We start from the raw sequence: 19,337 nt of genomic DNA, 5'->3' as shown, positions 1-19,337 counted from the left end.
AATATTCCCAACTCACTGTTTTATTTCTAACATATGGGTGAAGGATGCATGTACCATAGAAGACATCTAGCATATATGTGGGGATGATATCCATGGACCATTAGAGACTTGATTAAAGTTTATTCCATGGAATGAGAGAAAGTGGTTCCCCAAGGTTAGTTGATTTTGAACATTCTCCGCTGGAAATCCATAATCCCTTTTTGGCCAGCAGGTATGGGTTAGACCCAAGCTTTTCACTATGAATTGATGGAACCCCATTTTTTCTTCAACAGTTGTTAGTATCACTGACTTAAGCATTAGACAGTTCCTCGAGCTCTTAATGTTAGTGGATTTTCCTGTGTCATTTGGTCTATTGTGTGCAAATGTATGGTAGATATATCAAGGTGGTTGGTCATTCACCATCTCATCGCAAAAATCAATAAATTGGTCGCTTTCATCCGAACTGATTCTTTCATATAAATTCAGTTAAGGAAGCAGAATTAATCAATTTTACATATAGTAAATACCTCTCATCATCACATTTATCTCAGACACCGGGCTCTCAACATATTTCAATCCAATTCACAAAAAAAAAAAAACAAAAACAAAAACAAAAACAAAAACAAAAACAAAAACTAAAAACAAAAAACAAAAACAAAAAACAAAAAAAAAACAAAAAAACAAACAAACAAACCAAAAACAAAAAAACACACATCTTTATTTGGATTAATCTGCATACATGATCTTATTCGCTTCATCTCTTTCAGGGCTCAACACTTGACTAATATATGAATCATGTCCATGCAACTAAGGGAAGTCTAGTCCAGAGCAGACCAGACCATGGGCAATAAACTCATATCTCATATACCATTCCGACCTTGAGAATTCTAGTCGGGGGGATGAACATCAAGTCCTTTGCTTGCCTGAAGTTCCTCCTCAAGAAGCTATAAGCATAATTGACAATGAACCTTTTGAAGAAAGAGGAATTAGGTGTTGTAATCACTTCTGGTTCACCCAAGAGGTACACCACCCCATTCTCCATTGCTTTGTCAATGAACTGTGTCTCATCTTCAGCACTAACAATTGATCCACTGAATTGGCCAGAAGAGTTCAATAATTCCTCATTGTGCATAAAATTTTCATTTCGAACAAATTCTTTCAAGTTCTTAACAAGCTCTTCCTCGAAATCCTCCGGTTTAACGACGACATCCTTATAGCCATACCGAACAACACAACGGAACATCTGAGACTCCCTGGGCTCAACCTGACGGAATAGAAAACGTACCTCCAATGCTACTGTACTCACTGGGATTTGCTTTACCGAGAGAAACACTAGAACTGAATGGATGGATGGTATGTTTGAAATGTAATGGGAAAATATGGGTGGGATACCTTGGACAAGATCAGAACATAGAAGTCCTATTCCTGGGACCCTATTTATATTTGGGTCTGCAACTATATCTCTTATATAATCACTGGAGACTTTGTTTTCCAGCTCGAACTTGTATCTCTGAGTGTGAACGTAATGCCATGTCCACATAATGGTCACAAGAATTACAGCAAATGCCAGTGGAATCCATCCGCCTTGTACAAACTTAGTTACTGCAGAGGATAGATAGAATAGCTCTATTGAACCGAAAATCACGAAGAAGAGGCTGATCCATATAATGGATATCTTCCATATGACAAGCATTATAAGGCTAACCAAAGATGTTGTGATTATCATCACAGTAACCACACAAATACCTGCATTAATCATCAAAGATACACACCATGTTATTTATATATATGCATCATCCACAGCTTTGAAAGGAATGTAATTTAGTACTTAATTTACCATATGCATTGTTGATTGCTACTGTATTTTGGAAGATGGCTGTTAGAGCGACGGTAGTGACCATGAGTGCATAGTTAACCTCAGGGATGTAAACCTGCCCTTCATATTTCTTTGAAGTGTGAACCACCTTAATCCTTGGGAAGCATCCCAGACTTTGGGATTGAGATATGATTGCGAATGATGCAGATATCATAGCTTGGCTTGCAATAATAGCTGCTAAAACTGATATGACAAATTGTGGCCAGAATAATGGAGCTATCATCATTTGAAAGAAAGCATGGTTAGGAAGTTAAAAACACGAAATAATTAAAGACTTCTAGGGTATGTATGTACTCATTCCACTTACTAGGAATACTGGAATAGAAAGAAGTTGTGACATTTCCGGGATATTTAGTGAGGTATGAAGCTTGCCCACTGTAAGCCAATAGTAATGCAGGATACACAACTCCGGTGAAACTAATCTGAGAAGAAAAAGTAATTAAACAACCGAATTAGCAGAGTTTCTGGGATGTGATCCTGATGAGTTAGATAAGAGTTTATGCACTCTACATACTTGAATGGCTGGGACACTGAAGTGACCCAAGTCTGCAAACATTGCTTCCGTTCCTGTATGTTTCGAAACATTAGAAGAGATGTGGTTTGACTTATTGGTAACATTTTGATTTCATCAGAGAAAATCAAAGGAGCGAGCTAGGTTTTAGGTTAATTACTAACCTGTGATGCACAAAACAACCCCTCCAAGAGAATAATATGCAGCCAAGCCATTTCTTCTGAAATAATCATAGATGTAGTATGGATTGACAGCACGTAAAACAGTATAATCATATTTGATCAGGTTGTAGAGACCGATGCCACCAATGAAAGCAAACCATAGGAGGATTATAGGTGAAAATGTAAAACCAACTTTGTCGGTTCCAAATTGTTGAAATAGAAAAAGAAGGATCAAGATCACTATAGAAACTCCAACAACAACACCTGGAGAATCCAAGGAAAAGATTAACACAAATCGTTGCAATACTGTATATAATGACTTATCATTTCAGATTTTAATATATAGAGTTGAATTCAGATTGGACCTGGACCAAGATCTGAGTATTTATGAGAGTTATAACCAAGATGAGTACCTTGACTACGTGTTGGCACTGGTACCAGGATTCCACCCACTGCAGAAAGCACTGAAAAACAAAAACAAAAGTTCAAATTTTATGAGTATCAGCAAAAAATTAGTCAATTAAGGTTGAGGATTCCACTAAGATATGATGATCAACAGGCTCTCTCTCTCTCCCTCTCTCTGATCTCTATACCTAATTTGGAATGTGGTGAAGGATAGTTCACAAATTTAATTCTGCCAAAGATACAGAGTATAGTTCTAAAATCATCAAAATTAATAAGACAGAAGAATGACAAACCTGAAGTTACTGGAGTAATAACACCATCTGCCATCACCATGGAAGTACCAACAATAGCACACATGAACAGTGCAACACGAACTACTCGGCTATGCTCCATTATCTCTTTTATATACTGAGCTCTCTTTGTATTCCAGGAAGGGACGTCTACGCTATAGTTGGACAGTGTTGCATCTTCTTTCTGATAATTTGGAATTAAACTCACCTTAACGTAGCGGCATATCTTGGAATAAACCGCGAAAGTTCCCCCTACAACAACATAAGAATCCCCTTTTATTTCTGTTTCCATATGTATAGGAATGAAAGAAATGAAAGAGATGAAATGAATTGCTTAATTACCATCACCATTGTCGTTGGCATATAAGACTATAAAACAATATTTAATCAAGGTTATAAGTGTGAGAGTGTAATAGATGAGAGACAAGACTCCAAGTAAGTCTTGTGTGTTACTGAGGCTGCCTGTGGTTGGGAACACAGTGTTATACACATAGAGTGGAGATGTACCGACGTCTCCATACACAACTCCAACGCACTGGAATGCCAAGATCAAATGCCTTCCCCAATTTGCTTTCTGCTCATACGTCCATCATTGCATTCCCCATCAAATTAAACACATGTACAACAACCTTTATTAATGAAAAATCGCGAATTCAAACCAGAAACCAATAGCAAAGATAGAGAAGAAACTGATCAAATGATAAATTAGCAGAGTAAGGCTGAGATTGTGAGACCTTTTGTTGGTCATTGTTGGACAGGTTGGAGACTCTTCCAGCCTCCAACTGAAGCGAATCTATGCGGCTAAACACTTTCTGAATCTTCCCTTGTCCATCCTTTCTTGCTGGAAATCCCTCCACTGTATCTGCCATTAGTCCTTAACACTACTTTGTCCTTGTCTTGTCCTGATGTTCTGAGCCTGTCTTCCCTCTCTCCCCTGGCCCTTTTATAGGTTTAAAAAAAAAAAAAAGTCTAGAACATATGATGAAACGCTGACATGTATTTCTTCTTGGTGCAAGTAACTGTTAGATTTTTACCGTTTTTTTTCAACTTGCATGGATAGAGTAACCAAGGAGGCAAGGACCCATTAGCCCTGCACCAGATAGCTATCTTTAAAAGGATGCATTACTTGAGCAAGACTTCTATCCATTCAACCTATGACTAAGATGCGATTCGTAAACTTAGGCGTCCTAAGTTCGACTGTCACTAAGCACACATTGGACCACTCACACGGGGTGTTTAATGCTCTTCACTGCTTTCAGCTAAAGTTGAATGGTTCTCATTTCATCCGTACATTCCATTATAAAATTCCAAAGTTTAGATAAAATATAAGCTCCTTTGACCGTTCAATTTGGCTTGATTTTTTCAATGATAATAATATAATAAAAGAAATTCTATTATTTCAGTATAAAATTTTATTTTTTGGTAGAAATTTCAGTATAATTATTTTATGTTATTAAAAAGGTAGAATGCACATGCCTATTCCTACTTGTTCATCTCCCCTCGAGAAGTGATGCATGGATCATGCCTACATACTGGCAATGCATATTGTATATACATAAAATTGTGATCCATGACTCTTTTTTTTTTTTTTTTTTTTTTTGTTAACCAAGATGTCCGGGCTAGCTTACATGTACCTCGACTAATCTTCAGAGAGACTAGCGCAGCATGGGTTGCTCAGATGATTAGGGCGAATTGGACATTGTGTGGATAGGCACACGGTCTCAGGTCTCTTTGTTTATTTCTATATTTCCATTATTGAAGATTTTTCCTCTAGTTTTAAGAGAATATATATATAAAGGGTTGAGTCTAAGGCGTATGTTACATCTCCACATATTGTATTATTATATTATTTTTTTAAGTGAGAAATAAATATTAAAAAAATAAATATAAGATGGCGTAGAGTACTACAGAAGAACCCGACCCGTAGATTACCTACTTGCACAGAGAACCTTCTCCCTTATGTTAATTTTCCAAGTGACTAGGGAATGATATATCTTTTAAAAAATAAAATAAAATAAAAAAAATCTCTAGCATAGGTGTAGGGTACATTGTTGGTTTAGAAAAAGAATACCTGATTACTCAGAAATCCAAAAGGTTCGATGGACCAAGCAATATTAATTCTCAAAGCCTCATTCAATGATATACCTTCCACCTATGTATTGGTAGTCCAAGCCATTGTTTTTTTTTTTTTTTTTTTTCCAAATCTGAACTGGTAATCGACTGAAAAGGGAACCCAAGGGGTACCCAAGTTGGCAAGGGACCTTCGCCTCAAGAAGCGTGTGGTTCTGAATTCGAATCATCTTACCTCCTTGGGGCCACTCACACGGAGATGTTTAGTGCTCTTCACTGCTTTCTGTAATAATTGAATAGTTTTCATTCAACTTCGGTATGACCCGATCCATATAGCTATGGAGTGAGTATGGACCCGCGGAACTAGTCAGGTCAAAGCCTAACGTGATATCCAAATGAACCTTTCCAAATTGAATCTAAACTTCTAGGATAGCCTTACTTGGTCATTTTGAGCCCATGTTATATATCAGTATGTAAGATTATTTTTCAGATTTTTTTTTGATAGAAAATTTTAGAATATTAAATGGTTATGTTATTTTATTTTCGCATAATTATTTAATGGTTAATCTGTTTGTAGCCAAAACAATTACAATCAAGCTTTTAAAAACAAGAATTGAGGATGGAATCATTGCCAGCGGTGGGGGTACAAGTGAAATCAAGATTCAAGACTACTTTGGATTTATTCCACATGCAGTACTTTCGCATTTTTAAGCATGAAGGGCAGTTTTATAATTTTACCATTATTTTATTGCCCTATTTTTGTGAACATTTTTATCAGGTTCTTTTCACAATTTAAATGTTTTTAAAGCATATCTTAGTTTCAACCCAAAAAAAAAAAAAAAAAATGTTTTTGAATATGTGGTGTTTAATTTTTCCATAAGCTAGATGTTGTTGCATTTTACATTGCATTAAATCTAGTTTAGGTGTTTTGATTAATTTTCAAAGTTGGACTTGGGATCTGGCCTTAGAATTAGGGTAAAATAATAATAATTTTTATTTTATAGAAATATTAATTAAATTGGGATTTCGTCTTAGAACTCATAAAGCAGTCTCATACCTAACTTAGGGTTGGAAATTAGGATTAAATTTTCATTTTAACTTACTTAATTAGATTCATAATTTAACAAAGATGAGTTAAATCTCCTAAATTGGATAAATTTAGGTGCATATTGTATATAAACAATAGCATATAACAAGAGTCCATAGACAAGTTTCAGCTAGTTTTTCTGGTGAGTACCGAACAGTTTCCCTAATAGCGTAAGTTGACACCTACAGAATGATCTCGGCAAACCTGCCATTAAATTGGAGTTAATTTAGTTTCCTTCCAAAGGGAGGACATCATTTGTGGGTCTAAGAAATTAAAGGTAAGGACTGCAAGACCAAAAGCTAATCGGATCATTGAGCTAAGTTGGAGTGCGCCACCACCAGGATATTATAAGCTCAATAATGATGGATGTTCTTTGGGAAATCCAGGTTGCTCAGAAGCAGGAGGTATCATCAGAAATGAAAATGGTAGAAATTGGGGTTGCTATGCAATATATGAAGGTATTGGGACCAACTTCATGGCAGAGTCTGCAACATTTTTCCATGGTCTCAAGATATCTGCGACAAAAGGAGTGACCAAGTTATGGATCGAAAGTGATTCCCAAGCAGTGGTGACTAGTATAAAAAATCAAGTCATTCCTTGGTGCTATCAACAACAGTGGTGGTCTTACAAAGGATACTTGGATAACATTTCTTGGATGATCTCCCACTACTACAAAGAAATAAATACAGTGGTTGACAAGTTGGCAAAGCATGCAGCCGCATCAATAACTTCAACTACTTGAGATATGGCTCCCACATTCATCACTTTTGATCTAGAGTGGGATTCCCAGCATAGGCCAAGATTTCATTTCATGTAATTTGTTCTGTTTTTTTAACTTTGATTTTTTGTTCTGCTGATGACCATGCCGAAGATGGAATAGAGATCTAAAGGCTCTTTTGTAAACTTTTTTTTTTTTTCTTTTATATAATATACTTTGCTGACCTTTAGCAAAAAATAGATAACGACTCTGTATTATTTGTTTTCCATCTTCCCACATGAATAGATTCAATCTCGAAATGCCTCGACCCCTTTTAAGTATTCCTCCACGGCACCACGATGCCTCGTCACCAACATGCGAGGTAATATGCCTTCAATGCAACTAAGAAAAACCATGCTCATAAGCTCCCTGTGCATTCCATCAAACATTTGGAACTTAGGTAAGGACCCAACTTGCTCTTAAATTACTAATATTTGGGTATAGGGGGTGCAACAAGGCTGCGATGGGTTTTTTAAAACCCAGGCTTAGCTTGAGGTCACTACGGCTTAGTCAGACCCAGCCCAATTTGTCCCGGGTCCAAGGTCAGGCTGAGGTATCTTGGCCCTGGCTTGGTCTTGTTAAAAAATTGAATTACATTAAATGCAAATTTATTAGGATCTCAGACCGAGCTTATTGTTGTTATTGGATTGGACTCCTAATAGCATACCCGCATGGATCACTTTATAAAGTAGAGGATCGGATTGCCATTTTCTAAGTAGGGCCATAGGCTACTTGGTCGGGCCTTGGTGCAATGGTAAGGTTACTTCAATGTAATTTAATGATGATGGGTCTGAATCATGAAACAACCTCTTCGCAAAGCCACTACAATAAAGATTTTTTTTTTTTTTTTGCAATAAAAAGTTCAAAAATCTCTGCAGTGGTTATTGTTGTGGATTTAGGGCAATTTTTCTACCTAATTGTTACGTCTTTAATTGCAGATTAAATTAGGAAAAATCGTACTCTATAGTTGCGGAATTTTGTGCCCCAAAATTTATAACTGGGGTTTTGATCTTTGACAAAGTTTATTGTTGTCAGATCGAACTCCTACGGGCATGGCCACATGAGTGACTTCATGAAATAAAGTTTGCCATCTTTTAAGTAAGGGTGCACAGGAAACTTCATCGGACATCGGTACATTCACCAAAAAAAAAATCGGACATTGGTACAATGGCAAGGTTACTCCATTGTCATTTAATTGTCATGTGTTTGAGTTTAAAAAAAAAAAAAAAAAAAAAAAAAAAAAAAAAAAAAAAAAAAAAAAACACAAGCTCTTTGCAAAATATAGGGATAAAATTGCACAGGTTATGGCCTTCCTTAGACCCTGCAATACCAAGAGCCTCGTGCATATTGCTTCATATCCTAGGATCCCTATAGAGGTTAAACACTAAAATAACATTTCACTGTAATAATCAATTAATTGTTCCTCATCAGAACTAAATCCTTTATAAATTCGGTTAATAGAGAACAATTAATCCATTTTACATAAAATAAATGCCTATCATCATCATTCATCACACACTAGGCTCTCAACACATTTCATGCCAATTTACAGAAGAAAAAGAATACATTGATTTATTTGGATTAAGCCTGCAAATGATCTTATTTGTTTCATCTCTTTTAGGGCTGCACATTAAACGGATTAGTGAACGTTGCCAAAAATAGTAATATTTAGGTTTTTTTTTTTTTTTTTTAACTGGAATGTACTTCCAAGATTATATAAATTTTTTTAAGGTACAAGATTCCATGTTGACAATGTGCGAGGAACAACTCACATTACAATAATTGGGGCATGAGAAATGATTGTGTCAATAGAAATCCCACATAGTTAGATAGACGAGAGTAAACTAGTGAAAGACCCACACAATCGATAAGAGAGGCATGAAAAATATCCAGAAATCTTTTTAAACTATTCTCTATTGCATTAATTTAAACACATTTCACCCGGATGGAGCTCTCATGATCATGGTTTTACTGCACAGTAATGAATTGGGTATTGGCCAGTTTCGATATTGATATTGTTATCGATATGTATTGGTCCATATTGGTGGTATTGAACTCACTGTATTGCATTAATTTAAACTCACTGTTTTATATATGTTTGAAGGATTGCTAACACAGTATTTTGATTGTGAATTCTTGTGTTGTATTTCATTGATAATGATGTTTTATATACAAGAGGTGGTAGCCCTAATCGGTTAATGGTATGTGACTAAGAATGACTCATACACAATATAATGTTTCCATGAATAGCACATGTGATATAGACTTTCCAAAAGAGAAAGAGTGGAATAATGAGTTACCCAGAAAGGGATAACACAATATTCCCTGATACAGCCCCTCAAGTTGGAGAGTCAGAAGGTCGAATCTTCAACTTGTCCGACATGAATTGAAAACGGGTTGTAGGTAACCCTTTGGTGAATATATCAGCTAGCTGGTCATCGGTGGAGATGAATTGAACTGAGAGCAGGCGATTGGCGACTCGCTCACGAACAAAGTGGAAATCAATTTCCACATGTTTGGTCTGGGCATGAAAGACCGTGTTTGCAGAGAGATAGGTAGGCCCGATATTGTCACACCAGAGAATTGGAGGACCGCGCAATGGAAAACCAAGTTCATTGAACAGAGCTTCAAGCCAGATAAGCTCAGCAGAGGCATCGGCTAAAGCTTTATATTCAACCTCAATGGAAGACCTCGCCACAGTTTTCTGCTTCTTGGAGTTCCAGGATATCAAGTTGGGGCCTAAAAAGATCGCATACCCACCAGTAGAGCATCTATCAGCACTACTGTCAGCCCAATCTGCATCAGAGTAGGCTTGAAGGGTTACATCTGAGGACTGTTCCAAGAGAAGACCATGCGTGCGAGTAAGCTTGAGATAGCGCAAGATGCGCTTCACCAGTGACCAATCGTCATCAGTTGGGGCATGCATAGATTGAGAAGCTTCCTTCACAGAGAATGAGACATCAGGCCATGTCAAGGTGATGTACTGAAGGGCACCAACAAGAGATCGTTATTTAGTCGCATCAGCCATCAGAGCACCCCCTTGCGCAGAAGGCTTAGGGGTGGTGGAAATAGGGGTCTGTATGGTCTTGCAATCAACCATGGCTGCCCGTGTTAGCAGATCTGAAATGTAGCAAGACTGAGACAGGACGATGCCCTTGGAATGAGGCAAAGCTTCGATGCCAAGAAAAAAATTAATAGGCCTCAAGTCCTTGATAGAGAATTCTGTGGAAAGCTTGCCCAAGAGATCAAATATAAACGAAGCACTGCCCTCTGTGACAAGAATAACATTAACATACACCAATATATAAGCTGTTATAGTTCCCTTTTTATAAATAAAGAGATAGGGATCTGTCTGAGAAGCAAAAAACCCAATTCGAGTGAGGTACTGAGAGAGTCTGTGGAACCATGCCCGTGGGGCTTGCTTGAGGCCATATAGGGAATGGTGGAGCTTGCAAACATGAGTTGGATGGGTGAGATCTTCAAACCCAGGCTGCTCAGTCATAAATACCTCATCAAAGAGAATGCCATGAAGAAATCATTGTGTACATCCAATTAACGAACAGGCCACCCTTGACAATTGTTAGGACTGACCTCACTATGGTGGGTTTCACAATAGGGCTGAATGTATCTGTGAAATCAATACCCAGTTGGCGGTGAAAGCCTCTAGCAACCAGACGTGCTTTGTAGCACTCAAGAGAACTGTCTGATTTTCTTTTTATTTGGTACACCCATTTGCAACCAACGAGGTTCATAGCAGAGGTGCGAGGAACAAGGGACCAGGTGTGATTCCGTATGAGAGCATTGAACTCTTCTATCATAGTAGCACGCCACTCAGGGGATTTCTTTGCTTGGGAGAAGCAGGTGGGTTCAAGGTTGGAGGGAGAAGAGGTGATGGCATGAGGTGGGTTGGGGAGAGGCCGCAGCTACATTCTGTGCAGTATGGTAGGTGGGGCTGGTGGTGTGGGTGGGGAGGAGGCTAGTTGCAGACCCAATGGAATAGGTGAGGGAGCCAAAGGCACTGATGGGGAGTTATAGAGATTGGTTAGGGGTCGAGTGCATAGGGGCGGGGAAGATGGTGAGGCCAGACCAGGTGTGGTGGGAGATTGTAAGGGTAAGGGCATGGGAGGAGGGGACTGAAGCGAAAAAGAGCTACCCATTGGAGGAATGGGAGGTGACGTGGGTGGTAGCACAGGTAAGGGAGGTGTTGGGAAGGGTGGGACGTTAGGTGTAGAGGGAGATAGGTGAGGCCGAATGGGCAATGATGCCCAAGGCATCTGTGATGGAGGAGGGTGGATGGGTGGTGGAACAAGTATGGAGGAGGAACGACATGAAAAAGAAGATTCGTCAAAGCAAACATGACGAGCAATATAAGTCCGATTAGTGGAGAGATCTAGACACCGATATCCAATGTGACGAGGACTATAACCAAGAAAAACACACTTTGCAGACCGAAAGTCAGTTTTGTGATGATCATAAGGACGTAAGAAAGGGAAGCAAGTGCAATCGAAGACACGTAAGAACCCATAGTCAGGTGATTTGTGATTTACTAACTCAAAGGGAGAAGTGTTCTGAGAGACTTTGGATGGCATCCGATTAATAAGAAAGACAGCTGACTCAAAAGCATAGTGCCAAATTTTCATTGGCACAAACCCATGGACAAGCAGGGAGAGACCTGTCTCAACAATGTGGCGGTGTCTTCTCTCAACGGAACCCTGTTGCTCATGGGTGTGAAGGCATGCAATTCTACGGAAAATCCCCAACTTGGAAAAGAAGGTGGGAAGAGTTCGAAATTCTCCACCCCAGTCCGTTTGGACAGCTTTGATTTTATGAGAAAACTGATGCCAAACTAAATTTTGAAATTGCACAAAAGTTGAAAAAACCTCAGATTTATGAACAAGAGGAAAAAAACCAAATAAAATTCATGTTATCATCCACAATAATTACAAAAAAACGGTGACCATCCACGGATGCAGTCGCAAATGGACCCCAAACATCACTATAAACTAAATCTAAGGGAGACAAGCTATGAGAGGGGGAAGGGCCTAAAGAAAGACGAGAAGCCTTGCCAAGCTGACAAGCAGCACAGAGACGACTAAGCCATGTGGATTGACACGGAAATTTATTAACCTTAAGCATATAATGCAAAAGACGCTTATGTGGATGACCCAAATGCTAATGCCACCCATCAATGGACATACGTTCAGCAATGTGGACACTAGGAGAGGGGGAACTGGAATTAACGATGTAGAGACCTCCACTACTCGGTCCGGAAAGAAGTGTTGCCTTGGTCACCTGATCATTGACAAGAAAGTGAGATGGGTGAAATTCAAAGAAGACATGGTTGTCTCAGGCAAATTTCTGAACCGAAAGTAATGGTTTCGAAATGGCCTGGACATGAAGGACATTAGATAAGCGAAAAAAAAAAAAAAAAGCTTAGAATTATTAGAGGATAGAGACAAGTTACCAACATGGTGAATGAGCAAACCCTTACCATTTCCCACATGCAGTTGATCTTGGCCAGCATAGGTGTCGTATGAGGAGAGAGAGTGTAGGTCTGGGGTAACATGATGAGAGGCTCCGATGTCAGGATACCAAGTACTGGATGACTGTTGGGGTGGGTACGGAAGGAGAGGAGGATAGGGATTGGTATAATAGGCTACTGGTTGGTGGTAGGGATTGGTAGGAGAGGGGTTATAAGGAGAGTGTTGGTTTTGGTAATGTTATGGGTAAGGTAGGTCAGGGGGACGATAGTAACATGTGGCAGTGGAGTAGCTCATACGCTGACAAATAGAGCACCATAGACCGCCACCTTGAGCAGCACCACTACGACCACGACCACGACCACAACCATGACCACAACCACCACGACCACCCCTACCCCCACAACCTCTAGAGTTACCCCGGCCAGAGGAGGGAGGACCAGAGGTGGTGTTGACCGAAGGGGAGGATCCATACTTTTGAGCAGTGTTGGCAGTCATAGAACCATCAGAAGCGGTTATGTTAGATAGGGTTACTTTATTGAAGGAACGAATGCATTTATGGCTAAAAAGGAAACCGTACAGATCTGAGTAGGAGATGGGCTCTGGCCACCCAAGTAGTGAGGAGACGATGTCCTGAAGGTCCTCATGTTGACCACGAAAAATACGAACATTGAAGTCCTCTGGTTGAAGAGGTTTCCCTACCACAGCAAGTTCATAGGCGAGGGTCTTGGCACGTTGAAGAAAATCAGTCACATATTAATCATGCTTTTGAGTGATCTGTTGAAGGCTGATATGAAGGGAGAGTAGACACGTTGCAGAGGCTGAACCGAAAGTTGTACGAAGGGCAGTCCATATATCCTTGTTGTTCTCTTTGCCAAGAATGAGAGGTAGAATGGATTCAGAGAGTGACGCAATAAGCATTCTCATGAGACAAGCATCCTGAAGACGCCATGCAGTAGCACTAGTAGCATCGGTAGGTCACGGCTTGGTTCCATCAATATGACCATACAGGTCCTGGCCAATTAGAAAGCGGACGACCTGCTCCTTCCATAGAAGAAAGTTGGAAGAGGTGAGACACAAGGAAAGAAAATGGTGCGCTGAACCATATGAGGGAGAAGGAGAGGGGTTAGTGGTGACACCCGAGGTGGCTGAATGCTCATCTAGTGGAGGCGTGATGGACATGATGCCAAGGATCGATGTGAAAGAGGGAGAGAAGGAGGGAGGGATGAAGAAGAGAAGGCCGACTAGGGCTAGAGGGCTTTGGCCTTTGTGGCTCTTGATACCATGCTAGCACAGTATTTTGATTGTGAATTCTTGTGTTGTATTTCATTGATAATGATGTTTTATTTACAAGAGGTGGTAACCCTAATCAGTTAATGGTATGTGACTAAGAATGACTCATACACAATATAATGTTTCCATGAATAGCACATGTGATGTAGACTTTCTAAAAGAGAGACAGTGGAATATTGAGTTACCCAGAATGAGATAACACAATATTCCCTGATAAGGATGCATGTGTCATGGGTATCATCTTGCCATGTAGAAGACATCTAGTATGTGGGGATGTTCACAAACTTGATTTTGAACCCTCTCCACTGGAATCCATAATCCCTTTTAGATCTCCAAGTATTGGTGAGACTCTAGCTTTTCGTTATGAATGGATGGAACCCCATTTTTTCTTCATCAGTTTTTCGAGTAACATTGACTTAGGCGTCAGAGAGTTCCTTCTGGTGCTCATAGATCTTCCTATGTCATTTATTCTATTGTGTGCAGATCTAAGGTAGACATATCAAGGTGGTCGGAGTTGGCCATTTCATTGCCAAAATCAATAAATTGTTTCTTGTCATCAGAACTGATTCCTTCATATAAATTCAGTTAAAGAAGAAGAATTAATCCATTTTACGTATAATAAATACCTCTCATCATCACATTTATCACACACACCGGGCTCTCAACATATTTCAAGCCAATTCACAAAAGAACAAAAGAACAAAAGAAAAAAAAAACACACACACACATCTTTATTTGGATTAATTCGCATACATGATCTTATTCGCTTCATATCTTTCAAGGCTCAACACTACACTAATATCTATGAATCATGTGCATGCAGCTCAGGGAAGTCTAGTCCAGAACAGGCCAGACCAGACCATGGCAATAATCTCATATCTCATATACCATTCCAACCTTGAGAATTCTAGCCGGGGGGATGAACATCAAGTCCTTTGCTTGTCTGAAGTTCCTCCTCAAGAAGCTATAGGCATGATTCACAATGAACCTTTTGAAGAAAGAGGAATTAGGTTTTGCAATGACATCTGGTTCTCCCAAGAGCTAAACCACCCCATTCTCCATTGCTCTGTCAATAAACTGTGTCTCATCTTCGGCACTTACACTTTGGCCAGAAGAGTTGATTAATTCCTCGTTGTGCATAAAACTTTCATTTTGAACAAATTCTTTCAAGTTCTTAACAAGCTCTTCCTCAAAATCCTCCGGTTTAGCAACGACATCCTTATAACCATATCGAACAACACAACGGAACAACTGAGACTCTCGGGGCTCAACCTGACGGAATAGAAAACGTTCATCCAATGCCACTGTACTCACTGGGATTTGCTTTACCGAGAGAAACACTAGAACTGAATGGATGGATGGTATGTTTGAAATGTAATGGGGAAATATGGGTGGGATACCTTGGACAAGATCAGAACATAGAAGTCCTATTCCTGGGACCCTATTTATATTTGGGTCTGCAACTATATCTCTTATATAATCACTGGAGACCTTGTTTTCCAGCTCGAACTTGTATCTCTGAGTGTGAACTTAATGCCTTGTCCACATAATGGTCACTAGAGTTACGGCAAACGCCAGTGGAAGCCATCCACCTTGTACAAACTTAGTTACAGTAGAGGATAGATAGATTAGCTCTATTGAAGCGAAAATCACGAAGAAGAGACTGATCCAGATAACTGATATCTTCCATATGACAAGCATTATGAGGCTAACCAAAGATGTTGTGATAACCATCACAGTAACCACACAAATACCTGCATTAATCATCAAAGATACATACCATGTTATACATATATATATGCATCATCCCAGCTTCGAAAGGAATGTAATTTAGTGCTTAATTTTCCATATGCAAAGTTGATTGCTACTGTATTTCGGAAGATGGCTGTCAGAGCGACGGTAGTGATCATGAGTGCATAGTTAACCTCAGGGATGTAAACCTGTCCTTCATATTTCTTTGAAGTGTGAACCACCTTAACCCTTGGGAAGCATCCCAGACTTTGGGATTGAGCTATGATTGAGAACGATGCTGATATCATAGCTTGGCTTGCAATAATAGCTGCTAAAACTGATATGACAAATTGTGGCCAGAATAATGGAGCTGTCACCATTTGAAAGAAAGCATGGTTAGGTAGTTAAAAATAGGAAATAATTAAGACTTCTAGGGTATGTATGTACTCATTCCACTTACTAGGAATACTGGAATAGAAAGAAGTTGTGACATTTTCGGGATATTTAGAGAGATATGAAGCTTGCCCACTGTAAGCCAACAGTAATGCAGGATACACAACTCCAGTGAAACTAATCTGTGAAGAAAAAGTAATTAAAACAACTGAAATTAGCAGATTTTGTGGGATGTGATCCTGATGAGTTAAAATAGGAGTTTATGCACTCTACATACTTGAATGGCTGGGACACTGAAGTGACCCAAATCTGCAAACATTGCTTCCGTTCCTGGATGTTTCAAAACATCATCAGAGATATAGTGATCAGCGGAAATCAATCAAAGGAACAAGCTAGGGTTTAGGTTAATTACTCACCTGTGATGCACAAAATAACCCCTCCAAGAGAATAATATGCAGTTGTACCATTTCTTTTGAAATAATCAATGATGTAGTATGGATTGACAGCACGTAAAACAGTATAATCATGTACGATAATGTTGTAGACACCGATGCCAGCAATGAAAGCAAACCATAGGAGGATCAGAGGTGAAAATGTAAAGCCAACTTTGTCGGTTCCGAATCGTTGAAATAGGAAGAGAAGGATCAAGATCACTATAGAAATTCCAACGATGACACGTAGGGAATTCAATAATACTTTCAGATTAGATCATCCAATAATATTCCAGCAAACCCATATGATGAAATTCTTAAACATTGACTTGGGAAAAGATTAACACAAGTAGTTGCAATAGTACTGTTTATAATGATTATCATTTTCAGATTTTAATATATAGAGTTGAATTCAGATTGGACTTGGATCAAGATCTGAGTATTTATAATAGTTATAAGCCAGAGTACCTTGACTAAGGGCCCGTTTGATAACGTTTCTGCCATTTCTGTTTCAAGAAACGGTAGAAACATAAATTTCCGTTTCTAGAAAAAAAAACGGAATTGAAGGTGTTTGATAAGTCATGTTTTTAGAAGTCGACGGTAACCAGTGAAAGAATTGCCACAAGTCATTTCCAGAAACGGCGAAACAAGTTGAACTTGTTTCGCCTGGGTCGTTTCTTGAATCATAAATAAGTAAAAATTTCTATTTCTATTTATAAAAATAAGTGAAACGAAACAGTTTTATCAAACGTTTTTTGCTCCGTTTCTGCTGTTTCTGGAAACAGAAACGGCAGAAACGGGTTTCTTGATGCGTTATCAAACGGGCCCTAAGTGTTGGCACTGGTACCAGGAGTCCACCCACTGCAGAAAGCACTAAAAAACAAAAACAAAGTTGAAATTTTACAAGTATCAGCAAAAAATTAGTCAAGTAAGGTTAGGGATTCCACCTAGATAAGATGATCAACAAGCTCTCTCTCTCTCTCTCTCTCTCTCTCTCTCTCTCTCTCTCTCTCTCTCTCTCTCTTCTAAATATCTAATTAGAAATGTGGTGGAGGATAGTTCACTAATTTAATTCTGTCAAAGATACAGAGAATACATAGAATGACAGACCTGAAGTTACTGGAGTAATAACACCATCTGCAATCACCATGGAAGTACCGACGATAGCACACATGAACAGCGCGACACGAACTGTTTTACTATGCTCCATCAACTCTTTTATATACTGACCTCTCCTTGTATTCCCAGTAGGGACTTCCACACTATAGTTGGACAGGTTTGCATCCTCTTTCTAATAATTTGGAATTAAACTCACCTTAACATGGCGGCATATCTTGGCATAAACCCCGAAAGTCCCCCCTACAACAACATATGAATCCCCTTTTAGTTCCTGCACTTGCTTCATTGCTAGCTAGATCCATATATGAATAAAATGAAACAAATTGAAATGAATTGCTTAATTACCATCACCATTGTCGTTGGCATATAACACGATAAAACAATACTTAATTAAGGTTATAAGTGTGAGTGTGTAATAGATGAGAGACAACACGCCAAGTAAGTCTTGTGTGTTACTGAGGCTGCCTTTGGTTGGGAACACAGTGTTATACGTATACAGTGGAGATGTGTGGAAACGCAACCCTAAAACGATGCAGAAGATAATGGAAAAACAAAACAAATAATGCACACGGATTTTATGAGGTTCGGCAAGGTTGCCTACGTCCCCGGTGAGATGAGATCCTGCTTCACTATCAATGGAGAATAGGGTTACAGCACTCGTCCTCACACCCCTCAGTATTGCTTGCATTACAGAGAAAGAAACCCTCGCTACAAATATATAGCGAGAAAAAACCCTAATCCGAATTAAACTACAATTGCCCTCAAATAAAACTGCGCCCCCCTACACTTCCTGCTATGCAAGGGGGCCTCCTGCCCCCCTTGCAACCCCCACGGCCCGCTAACCGGCTAGCGGGACCGTCGTCCTGACTGTCTAGGTGCTGCACCAGTACTCCCTGGAATAAACTGCGACGGAATACAAGACATCATACACCAATAGAGATGTGCCGACATCTCCATACACAACTCCAACGCACTGGAATGCCAAGATCAAATTCCTTCCCCAATTCGATTTCTGCAACAGAAAAGATCGAGAAGAAACTGATCAAATAACCAAAGTTCATATATATATGCATGTAATAATAAACTAGCAGAGAAAGGCTTAGATTTTGAGACCACCTTTTGGCTTTTGCCGGGCAGGTTAGAGACTATTCCGGCTTCCATGTGGAGGGAATCCTTGCGGCTAAACACTTTCTGATCCTTCCCTTGTCCATCCTTGCTTGCTGGAATTCCTTCCATTGTATATGACACCAGTTCTTAACACTACTTCTCCCTTTTACTCACTTGATCTTCTTTGCCTTTCTTTCACTTCTCCCCCTTTTATAGATTAAAAGAAAAGTCTAAAACATATGATGGGTGCAATTGTAGCTACCATTAATAGGATGCATGACTTGAGCAAGAATTGTGTCCTTAAAACCTATGACTAGGATGGTGTGTAATCAACTTGCTGCACGCTTTTGATTTATATTGTAATTTAGCCTTGACTAGTGTACTGTATCTGATATCATCCACCCCAAATGCCATTTAATTTCTATAAATGTAAAGAGAAATTACTTAAGATATATAGGAAATCTCATCAGTTCCATTACAAAATTGCAAGGCCCAGGTAAAATATCAGATCCTTTAACTGTTCAATTTTGACTTTGAATTTTTCATTGATAATAACACTTAGAATTTCATATAATATAAAAGCTTCTATTATTTTCATTTTTTTTTTTTTTTGTATTATTAAAAAATCATAAGCTTCGATTTTGTTA

At 39.1% G+C, this 19,337-nt stretch overlaps 1 protein-coding gene and 1 pseudogene across 1 annotated transcript; both read right to left on the bottom strand.

The window, feature by feature from the left end:
• Positions 1–832: 832 nt before the first annotated feature.
• Positions 833–4,091, bottom strand: LOC122079612 (potassium transporter 5-like). The gene is made up of 9 exons (XM_042646228.1): positions 3,957–4,091; positions 3,565–3,796; positions 3,226–3,474; positions 2,941–2,991; positions 2,531–2,791; positions 2,370–2,422; positions 2,163–2,277; positions 1,817–2,071; positions 833–1,725 (listed from the first exon to the last, which is right to left on the bottom strand). The coding sequence occupies exons 1-9, from the start codon at positions 4,089–4,091 to the stop codon at positions 833–835; spliced, it is 2,244 nt and encodes a 747-aa protein (XP_042502162.1).
• A 10,691-nt stretch (positions 4,092–14,782) lies between these two features.
• On the bottom strand, positions 14,783–18,819 carry LOC122079607 (annotated as a pseudogene).
• Positions 18,820–19,337: the final 518 nt, after the last annotated feature.

The sequence above is a fragment of the Macadamia integrifolia genome, chromosome 1 (genome assembly GCF_013358625.1).
Source record: "Macadamia integrifolia cultivar HAES 741 chromosome 1, SCU_Mint_v3, whole genome shotgun sequence".
NCBI classification, from domain to species: Eukaryota; Viridiplantae; Streptophyta; class Magnoliopsida; order Proteales; family Proteaceae; genus Macadamia; species Macadamia integrifolia.
This window is presented reverse-complemented; position numbering and strand designations above follow the sequence as displayed.